This window comes from Cynoglossus semilaevis, chromosome 17 (genome assembly GCF_000523025.1).
Source record: "Cynoglossus semilaevis isolate Cse_v1.0 chromosome 17, Cse_v1.0, whole genome shotgun sequence".
Lineage (NCBI taxonomy): Eukaryota > Metazoa > Chordata > Actinopteri > Pleuronectiformes > Cynoglossidae > Cynoglossus > Cynoglossus semilaevis.
The window spans coordinates 15,200,727-15,211,379 of NC_024323.1; the positions used below are offsets into that span (position 1 = coordinate 15,200,727).

General features: G+C 44.8%; 1 protein-coding gene across 5 annotated transcripts in view; it reads left to right on the forward strand.

Annotated features, from left to right (window-relative positions):
- Window positions 1-10,653, forward strand: part of nfixb (nuclear factor I/Xb) — a 153,376-nt gene that overhangs the window by 32,987 nt on the left and 109,736 nt on the right. Inside the window, exon 3 of one of the 5 annotated variants that reach the window (XM_017040351.2) lies at window positions 9,493-9,528. The exons of 3 other annotated variants lie outside the window; for them this stretch is intronic. In XM_017040351.2, coding sequence (XP_016895840.1) covers window positions 9,493-9,528 — 36 coding nt within the window. Of the gene's footprint in view, window positions 1-5,184; window positions 5,405-9,492; window positions 9,529-10,653 lie in introns of those variants that run through there. One more of the 5 variants, XM_008330642.3, reaches the window with a different exon arrangement.

A 10,653-nucleotide genomic window follows, 5' to 3' on the forward strand; every position in this document is an offset into this window, starting at 1 on the left:
TGTAATTGAGCAGCGTAACTTGTATAAGGCAGAGGTTTTTTGGGGGATGGGGGGGCACTGAAGCGTCGGTGGGGGCTGGATTGGGTTGCGGGGACAGAGGGTTCAAGAACGTCCACCGGGGGGGGCCGTCTCCACCTCCACCTCCCCTCCAGGTGGTCTGCTGTTACATCACGGCCCCCTCCTCCCTCTGTGTTCTCATGGTGTCAGGAAGTTCATCCACGGTTGAACTTTGGCGTCCGGGACACTTGGTGGCGCTCTCCTCGTCCCTGTTGTTCTTCATCATGACCAGTGATGAGCATAAGCCCTGGTACTGGTCCCTGGTACTGGTCCCTGGTACTGGTCCCTGGTACTTGTTTCTGTGGTGGAAACTTTTTTAAAGTTAAGCCCAGAGTGTAATGACAGATTCCTCCCAGCAGTGGTTCTCAAAGTGGGGTACGCCGCCCCCAGGTGGTTCAGTGCTCCTGGACACAGACCTGTGAATGATTTTTAATTTCAATATTTTCTTTAACGGAATCGTCGTGTTTGTCAGTGAAGTTCAGAGCGTAACAGCGGTGCTGCCTACAGAAGGGGGCGCTGTAGAAAATGTTTGAGAAGCAGTGCGTCGGTATTTGTTAAAGAAAATAAACCAATTAAAAACCTGTCTTTGATGAACCTCCGCCCGTGTCACGTTATCAAAAGAAGGAAACGAGAGCAGGAAGAACAAAGAGTCTGTTTTTTATAAAGTGGATTAATTCATATCTGAGTAAAGAAAAAAAAAAACAAACAAACAACTGAAGTGGAACCAGTCATTGCAGTTTTGATGCCAAGCTGAAATTGTAGAATGTAGAAAGTATGTCATCATTAGCCCGTTTGCCAGCTGCAGTAAATAAATGACACCCAGCGTCTCCGTCATAAACGCTCGGCACAAACAAACGCACAGCGCCGGTGTTCATGGGAATTCTGTGAGAGCGGAGATGGGAGTCGTTGTGACTTCAGCAGCGCCGTGCCAAATGTGTTTAATAAAATACAAAGATTCTTATTACTGATACGGAGGAGACGACGGCGGAACATTCTGGGTTCAAACTTCCTTTTGGGCAAAAAAATAATTAGAAAAATTCCGCTGTTGATAAACATGCGACGACGACAACGATGTCACGTGTCGTAAATCTTCGTGAAGTTTGTCAGTTTATTTAAAGCCGCCGTCTCTGATCGAGTGAAGACAGTTGTCACTAAGTCTCACGGCTCTGTCAGTAAATCCTCCGTCTTTCACAACACTTGAACCAATCAGCAGCCAGAGCTGGGTTTGTTGGTGAATAAAAGCCTCTTAAACAAACACGTCCATGACGTGACACAGGGAGGAGACGGGGAATGTTAACAGCAGGAAGACACTGGAACTGCGCCAACGCTCAGACAAAGGACAGAAATCGCTGACGGCAGCTCCAACGTATTTATGTTTTTAAAACTCTGACACCGAACGTGAAGATCCCTGTCTTCCAAAAAGAACACGGTGCTGCCAGGGGGGGGGGGGGGGGGGGGGGGGGAGATACTCTCAGGGCTGGCAAGTTTTTTACGACTCTGGCGCCGGACACTTGATGTTTTTAGGAAGTTCTTCCGTCCGTCCATGCGTCCATCCGTCCATCCGTCTTTCCTCCGCAAAAAGCCTCCAGGAAAGTTCTTCAAATAAACGTTTGCTCAGCCTCCAGTTCAACTGGTGGGAACCCTTTGAGGACAAAGGTTAAAGGTCATGGCGGCCCAACATCATCATATATGCAAAAAAAACTTCAGCTCTGCAGCAGGTGGCGCCAACATTGCGATCGCGTTCTTTCGTGTTTAAACTTGAAGTAAATAAAGTGAATAAAAAGAAACGTTCCCCGTTTTTTTTTCGCCCCGTCCCTCGAAACTGTCACCCCACGACCATGAAACAGGTCCTGCAGCCTGATTGGCTCAGCCATGGCGTGGCCCCGCCCTTCGTCTGAAACCCGGAAGTTAAAAAAGTCCAGACCTTGTGTGGTCTGATGTTGTTGGTGATAAACCTGTGGTTTGAGGTCCACGGTGCTTCATATGGACAAAGATAGACTTCCCCCCAGAGAAGCTTCAAACTTTAGCCTCGACCCCCGACGGCAGAGTCCGACACAAACAAACCAGGACCAGAAACTGTCGACACAGACGAGAACCAACGTCTGCGAAGTGTCGATGATCGTCCTGCTACAAAAGCTAACGTAAAAAAGTGCCGTTCTCGCTAATCAGGGCCTCGTTGCCATGGAGACGACGGTCCATGTTCACTGACCAAACTGAACAGGTCCAGTGAAGGAGAGAACACCGACTCCAAATAGGTGGCTCGTGGGCCGCGACATCCAGAAACAGAGGGTCAGCGGTTCGAGGCCCAGGTTTGATCTTCTGTAGTAAAACTAGTACAAAAGTTTGGAAGGTAAACGTGGAGTGACGTCACCTCCTCACCTCCCCCCCCCACCGCCCCCCCCACTCTGAACACAGCAGCAGGTGTGCCGTCGTCACCGGTTGCGGTTCGATTCCCTGCGTGTTCTGATCATTTTTCCAGTAAAAGTTTGTTTTCACTGCAGCTGCAGGTCCCGGGTGCCGTCGCCGTCGCCGTCGCCGCAGGAGTGGCAAACGTGTGTATTTTTAAGCGTGTGAAAAAGCAGAGCCGCAGCAGCGCCACCAAACCAGAGCATATGGTTCTACCATGTGTCGGTTAATGAGAGATTTACTGACAGAGAGAGAGAGAGAGAGAGAGAGAGAGAGAGAGAGAGACCGCTGAATGTGAGGCTCGTTTAAGGACAGCACTGTTGGTGTGTGTGTGTGTGTCACATGCTGGTCCGCTCCATAAAGGAGGGAGGGTTCTGATCCCGTGCCGACCGCTCTCTCTCTCTCTCTCTCTCTCTCTCTCTCTCTCCCGTCACCAGAGAGAGCTGGAAACAAAGACGTCCCCTAAACGTGCCGTGACCTGATGACAGCGCCACCTGCCAGAAGGTGCATGTTACGCCTAAAGGTTCATGTCGGTGCCAGGTGTGTAACGGCGCAGGAGGAGGGAGGTCACGTGCGCAGGCCCGCGACCCCGGGTCAGTCACGTGGCCGCGTGCGGTAATTGGCCACACCGCGCCGCACCGCGCCGCGCTGCGCCTGCGGAGGCTTTGTGGTGTAACTGCATGAGCAGTAGGCTCCATAAATCTGTGGGACTCCGACGTCGGGCGGAGAAGTTTCAGCTCTGCTACTTCACAATGACTTCACTCCCACCCGAATTCCCAGAGTCCCACAGTCAGGAGCCGCTCCAAGAGGCCGAGTTTGAAGACATTTATGTGATATGTTTATCACCGGCTGCTGTCGTGAGTGTGTGTGTGTGTGTGTGTGTTTCCTCACACACCCCGGCTCGGTCCGTGTCAGTATTTTGATGCCGCTCCGAGGCTGTGATTATACGTCTGTCCTCAGTGTTTGCTAGTTTTCTGCTTCACAGTGAGAGCGCTGCGCTCACTGTTTGGCTTGGACTCCCTTCACTGCCGTTCGACGCTGCAGTTGCGGCTGCAGCTCGGGTCAAACACGGTTCACCAAATAAATAGACTCTCTTCCTTCGGCCCTGATGAGATAATGCTTTAATTCCGACGCTGATAGGAACTCGTTAAAGTCCCGACTTCGGGCTGGGTGGCAGATGTAGATGTTCAGATCAGGACGTGGAGCTCTGTGATTGGTCCAGGGCTTTGATTAGCCTTAATTAGCTGAAACATCCTCGTCGTCTGTCGACACCAGCGGCGGCGGCGGGGACACAGGAACTGTCGTCTTCATCGCACTTCCATCGTTTTATTCCTGGGTTGTGGTTGTAATTGTTTTGTGAGTTTTTTTTTTATTATAATTTTCGACCTGTTTTGGAGACGTTCAGTGTCAGAGAAGGAAAATCCGGAAAAAGAACAGCAGACATTCCAGTCGTGTTTTTTTTTTTTAGACAAACATTCCCGGCCAAACGCACTCCAACCTGCAATCACAATAATTGCTCATTAATTAAGTAGGTAAACAATAGTGTTATTGTTGCAGCTGTAATGTGTCGTAATGATCGTTGGTGTTTTCACATCACGGAGCTGGAGTAAAAAATGAAGTCGGTTTCATTTCACTCAAATCTTTTTAAAGTAGAGAAAAATAAACAGGACATTTTGGTGATGATTGAAAAAACAGTGTCACAGGAGGGTCAGTGAAGGCAACATCAGAGCCAGTTTCTTCCTCAGGATCTGTGTTGTTTTTACAGGAAGTCAAGGTTGAAGTTGTTGGAGTTTAGATTTCATCAAGAAGTTGTTGGAGTTTAGGTTTCATCAAGAACAAGGGAGTCAGTGAACGCACCACCTCACAGTCACGAGTTTAAAATGACACCTGAATGTGGTTTGAATTTGATTTATGTAGAAGAGGAACAGTGGTGTCAGTGAACACATCATGTAGATCAAGAATTATAAAAACATAGAAATGAAACAGTGAAACTGTGACGTCATCGAACCTGGGTTGAACCTTTGTTGGTGTTTGTTTATAAACAGCAGTGGTGTCAGTGAACACATCACGTTAATGAAATATATCGTTAGAGTTAAAGTCTGTGTTTCAGACGGTCCGTGAACACATCACAGAGGAACCTGTGGAAGATCTTTAAATATTGGATGATTATTTTATATATCACTGTGTCCGTGAACACATCATAGAAAAAGGTTCGTGTGGAAAAAATATGTAATAATTGAAATGTTTGAAAATAATTGGAGATAAATGTTGACGAATTTCTTTGTTTTTTGTTTTGCTTTTTGTTTTAAGGTAAAGCGACGATGTTGCGGTAATTTTTTTTCAAGGAGTCCGTGAATGCGTCAGAGATTCCTGTACAAACTTGTGAAAGATCTGCATTAATTAAAGCATTTCAAAGAAAATAAATCCAGTTTTAATGAAACACGGATGAACCTCCTCTGGGCGAGAGGTTGTTTTTTTTTTATCAGAAATCACCGCTGCAGAAATTCAAATCTTATTAAGAAAAATAATCTCCCGGTGTTCGAGGTGGAGTCGGCAACAAACCGGTGACAGTAAACGGTGGAAACGGCGTGTGTGTGTGTGTGTGTCTGTGTGTGTGTCTGTGTGTGTGTGGAGGGCGAGGAGGGGGAGAGGAGAGAGCGATAAAAGTCCTTGAGAAGCAGCAGAAGAGGGGGGAGGAGGAGGGGGGGAGAGAGGGCGAGGAGGGGGAGACAAAGTTTTTTCCCTCAAAGTTTGTGCAAGCTTTCACTTTCTAGGCGGGGTTAGAGTGAGGCTGCAGCAGCGGCAGCAGCATGGAGTGAGACAAACAGGACGGCGAGCGACTGCCATGCAGCACGACGCCGAGCTGCCCTCCAACCCGAACACGCCGAGCTGCCCGCCTCTGTGAACCCGCACCATGTACTCCCCGTACTGCCTGACACAGGTAACAGCCTCCGCTCGGCCGGAGCGGAGCGAACCGCCGGGTTTTTACTGCGCTCTCTCTCTCTCTCTCTCTCTCTCTCTCTCTCTCTCGTTCTCCCTCTTTCTCTTCCACTTTCCCACTGCTGTGCACCGACCGGATCCACGTCGCGCGTTTGTATATGTGTGTGTGTTTGTGAGCGCGCGCCCGTGTATGTGTGTGTGTGTGTGTGTGGGACCCCGCTGTGTTCAAAGTTCACCCCCCCTCCTCACCCCCCGACGCTCGTCCCGTCGCGGAGCGCGTTTCCGTCGCAGGAAAGTTTTTTTTTTTTTTCGTCTCGTGCGTTTTTATCGCGCACATGGTTTTAGAGAGAAAATGGCGCGTCTCCCAAAATGTATTTGATATTAAAAAAGGAGGAGGAGGAGGAGGAGGTGTGTGTGTGTGTGTGTGTGTGGGTGTGTGTGTGTGTGTAAAAGGGAGAGAAGGAGAGAGAGAGAGGGAAAAGAGGGAGAGAGAGAATTGACAGGAGCTGCAGGAGAGCGGGGCGCAGTGTGTGTGTGTGTGTGTGTGTGTGTGTGTGTGTGTGTGTGCACCTGGCCTTTATGAATCCAGATAGTCGTTATTTTTTAACTGAATATTTTATATGAATTTTCGAACATTTTCCAAAGTGTTTCTTCAGATCGCGGTCAATGTCGCAGTTTGAAAAAAAAATACAAATAAAAAAAAAAAGTTTTTTTTATTTATGTATTTATATTAGTATCATATTATAAACATATAATAAAAACCTAATGACTCAGAGTGTTTAACCATCAGTTAACAGAGTTCTTTTTATTGGATGTATTGATCGTCGGTTAATCAACTAAACTCTGCCCTTTGGCCCCGGAGCACAGTTTAAAGACGTGTGACTTATCACGACTGTTGGTAGTATCAGCAGCAGTATATTAGTAGTAGTACTAGTAGTAGTAGTAGTAGTAGTTATAGCGGTGGTAGTAATGTCTGTAGTAACAACTACTCTTTATATTTAATGTGGCAGGAATTCCCAGAATTCCCGGTGAAAACATTTGACAAGAGCGGGATTTTTATTCACGTTGTAAAAAATACTGTAAAAAAAAAAAACAACTGCGTTTTTTTTAACCTATAAATAATTACACGGTTGTTGATGATAGGTTTCATTGATTATAGGCTTCATTGATTATAGGTTTCATTGATTAATCTGTCGAATCCCCAGTGATCGACGACTTCATTAACGAACCGTTTTTTCACAAACAACTAATCGTTGCCGCTCCGGGGTTTTTTTTTAATATAATTTTTTTTTAAATTTATTAATTTTATTTTTTTCACCGTGAGTCGATTTTCTGCTGAGAAAATGTTTTTTCAAGTTCTTCTGTTCTTTTACTTCACTGACATAAAAACCTGTGGTTTGCGGACAGAAACCGGACGTTTGCGGTCACTGACTTTTACGTTCTCTCCGTTTTATTCACCGAGTGAATCATTAATGATTAATCCATCTTTGAAACACTGCTTAGATGCAGCCGTCAAATATCTTGACTCAGTGTGTGTGTGTGTGTGTGTGTGTGTTGATCAGTAAATTAACTGAATTATTTTATTTTTTATTTTCTGATATACTATAACTAAATACTTTAGTTTGATTTTTTTTCCTGAGGTCAGTGAAGTGAACACAGTTCAAGGACAAAAGTCTCCAATATCTAAACATTTAATGGTGTGAACATTTTCCACCTCATTGATCTGGAAAAAAATATTTAAAAAAAATCCAGATTTGACTGTGTTGTTTTTTTCTCTCATAGAAATTTCCATAAAATAAATGAAAAGAAAAATAAATAAATCTGTGAGTGTAAAGAAAGAGCATTTACTTTGAAACTATTTCTCAAACTTTGACTCTTTATTTAAATTCATTCAAACGTCAGAGTCAAAACAACATTAACGTCAAGTTGGACTTTAAAAGAATTAAAAACATTTTGTCTTTAATATTTTTTCCAACCAAAATAATGAAATAAAACTAGAAAAATAAAAAAAGCAAAGTTAGTTTATCTGTAAATAAAAATGGTGTGATTCTGTTTTAAACCTGTTTTCATGACGGGTTTAAAACAGAATCAAACGTCAGTCTGTAAAACTGGAAAAACGGTTAAAAAGTTTTTTTTAAATTTCTGGAAAAACTGTTTGAAAAAAGTTTTTTTAAATTTCAGTTGTGATCTTTTTCACTCTAATGTTTTTATAATTATTATTATTATTCTTATCATCGCCTCTAGTTTCCAGCTGGATTTTATCTCTTTCTTTTCTTTTTTTTTTTGAATATGTAAAAGCACAACGTGTTCTTACAGAGTGTGGGTAAAAATGTGGCTCTGGCTCATTTTGTTGGCGACTCACTTCACACCTGCAGTATTAGCTGATCTTATCACCGTCAACACGGATGTGACTCCTGATAAATGTTTTTTCTTTAATCTCCACTGAGATAATTCACCGGCCTTTATTAAAACTTCATCTCGGCGCCGCTGGCCAAACGCCACGTTTATCATTTGATATTTGCCCAGAAACGGAGGGAGAACACGGTCTTCACGAAGACCTGGATCTCTGCTCCGTGCAGCTGTGGATCACAGCTGTGGCTGCAGAACCCGACATGTCGGATCACCTGCTAGATTCTCCTGTCCATCCTGGGAATGATGTTCCCAGGATGGAGGTTCTCCTGAGGTTCTCCTGAGATTCTCCTGAGGTCCCCCCCCCCCGTGGCTGCAGTGGGCTGCCCACAGGGGGGGGGTTCATCCTGGTTCATCCTGGTTCTGGTTCTGTCCACTCTGACGTCTAATTGGCTCCTGACCTGTGCAGTGGTTTCACTGACGGCCCTCGTCCTCCTCCTCCTCCTCCTCCTCCTCCTCCTCCTCCTCCCGCCCTGACGGCTCTCTGTACCAGAGGCCCTCAGCCTCTTCCTCTTCCTCTTCCTCTTCCTAAATCCATCAGATCCCGACGCCTCCACCAATGATTAGAGTTTCTTTTTCCAAACTTTTCCCATTTCCCTTAATTCAGGGTTTTATGGAAAAAGCACTTAGAGGCAGAGAGAGAGAGAGAGAGAGAGAGAGAGTGAGTGTGTGTTGACACAGGGATCAGAGAGTGAAGCTGACGACTGATGGTCCAAACAGTCACAGTCAGAGTCAGAGTCAGACACACACACAGCATCGCTCACTGTTGTTGTCCTGACAGGACAGTAATCATAAACAATCTGATCAATAATTGAAAAAGTCACACACACACACACACACACACACAGCAGGTTGCACAACACCCACAGCCTCCAGACTTCTGCTACAGGTCGGTGCAAATGGATTTTTAACTCCATCTTTTTGAACACAGTGACTGGATTAAACCGGATTAAACCGGATTATTACCAACCTTATTCAGATTACAGATCATTGGACTGCAGAAAAAAAAGTTCTATTTTACATGGAGTAACTGCTGCTGTGTGTGTGTGTGTGTTTGACTTACCTCACACACACACACACATTTTATTAGTAAAGTGTTGTTAATAATTAAACTAATCCACTAAGACAACGATAGTGAACAATCAAATGAATTATTAACTCTGATTAAAAAGACAGTGTTGAAGCAGAGAGAGAGAGAGAGAGAGAGAGAGAGAGGTGTGTGTGGGTGTGTTCACTGTCAGGCAGAAAAATCTGCAAATTCTGTTTTTAAAATATTTCTATGATAAATGTAGTTTATTGTTATTGACTGTCGATGCCTTTGACATCATCATCATCATCATCATCATCATCATCATCATCATCATCATCATCAGTTAATGAACTCACACCTGTCCAATTCAACCTCCGTTTATCAATTATAATTTACATTTTAATTTTTTTTAAAAATTTTTTTACACTCCATCCTCACTTTGTGACGCACGAATCGTTCTCCTCGTGTTCGTGCTCGTGTTCGTGCTCGTGTTCGTGTGTTTGCTGCATTTTTTTTTCTTCTTCTTAAAATAATTCAATTGTTTGCACCATCATATTAGAGACTGTTTTAACTGATTCCTTCCCTCTGCCCCCCCCCCTCCCTTCTGCCCGCCTGGACGCTGACCCCTGCTCTCCCTCTCCACACTAAAGTATTACCCTTCTCACCTTCTAAACAATGCCTTAGTGGTAAGTTCCGTTTAGAGCCTTTCTGTATTTCTTCACCATCAGGTCTATACGTCATCTCTCTCTCTCTCTCTCTCTCTCTCTGTGTATATATATTCATATATATATGTGACTATTCCTTCCTGTTCTCCCTGCCTTTCATGTGCTCACCGCTGCTCTCACTGACCTGCAGCTCCGTGAGGAGGAAAAAGAAAATCTTTCATTCTGTCCACGATCCTCCGTCAAAAAAAAAAAAAAAAAAAAAACACTTTTTCATTTCTACACACACACACACACACACGTCCAAATGAAGCTCCAACGGCGCGAACGCTTCACGTGTGTTTGTTTTTTTAATTAACAGTTTAAAAATCACGTGACGATGATTGACGTCCGTTCATTGATTCGCTGCTTTTATAAAATAAAAAAAAACCAAATGAATGAAACAGATTAAACGTCACGTCAGACTGAAGGACGGAAAATATAGATTACAGATGTTTTTGCGCAGCGTTGCGTTGCGTTCACGGCCTCACGTAGCGTCGAGGTCACATACGTCATCACTACCAGCGGCGGCGCTGTTCGCTCTTAATTGCTGCTGTACGTCTCTGCGCAGACGGTCAGGTCAGTGAGGGTGTGTTACACTTTCACTACGTCATTCAAAATTGTTCCCAGGCCTCATCACACACACACACACACACACACACACACACACACTCACACACACACTGGAAACAGTGTTCAGAGCGGGTGTTTTCTGTGGAATTCTGGGTAAATGGATGTAATCAGTATTGATAGGTTTGCATGGACACGTGTGTGTGTATGTGTGTGTGTTGGGGAGGAGCGGGGGGTGTGGTGTGGGGGGGGGGTCTTTTTTTTCTCTGTCATTTTCTGTCCCAGTCTTTTCTCAAGGCCTGGAAAATGAGTTGAACAGCTGTTCAGAGGATTAAAATCTGAAGGAAGCTCAGAGAGAACAAACAGAAAAAGTCTGGATAGTTCTACCAATTATTAACACACACACACACACACACACACACACACACACACACACACACAGGAACCTGCAGTCGAGCCTTTTCTTCAGCAGCAGCAGCAGCAGTAACAGCAGTAACAGCAGTAACAGCAGCAGCAGCAGCAACAGCCGCAACAACAACA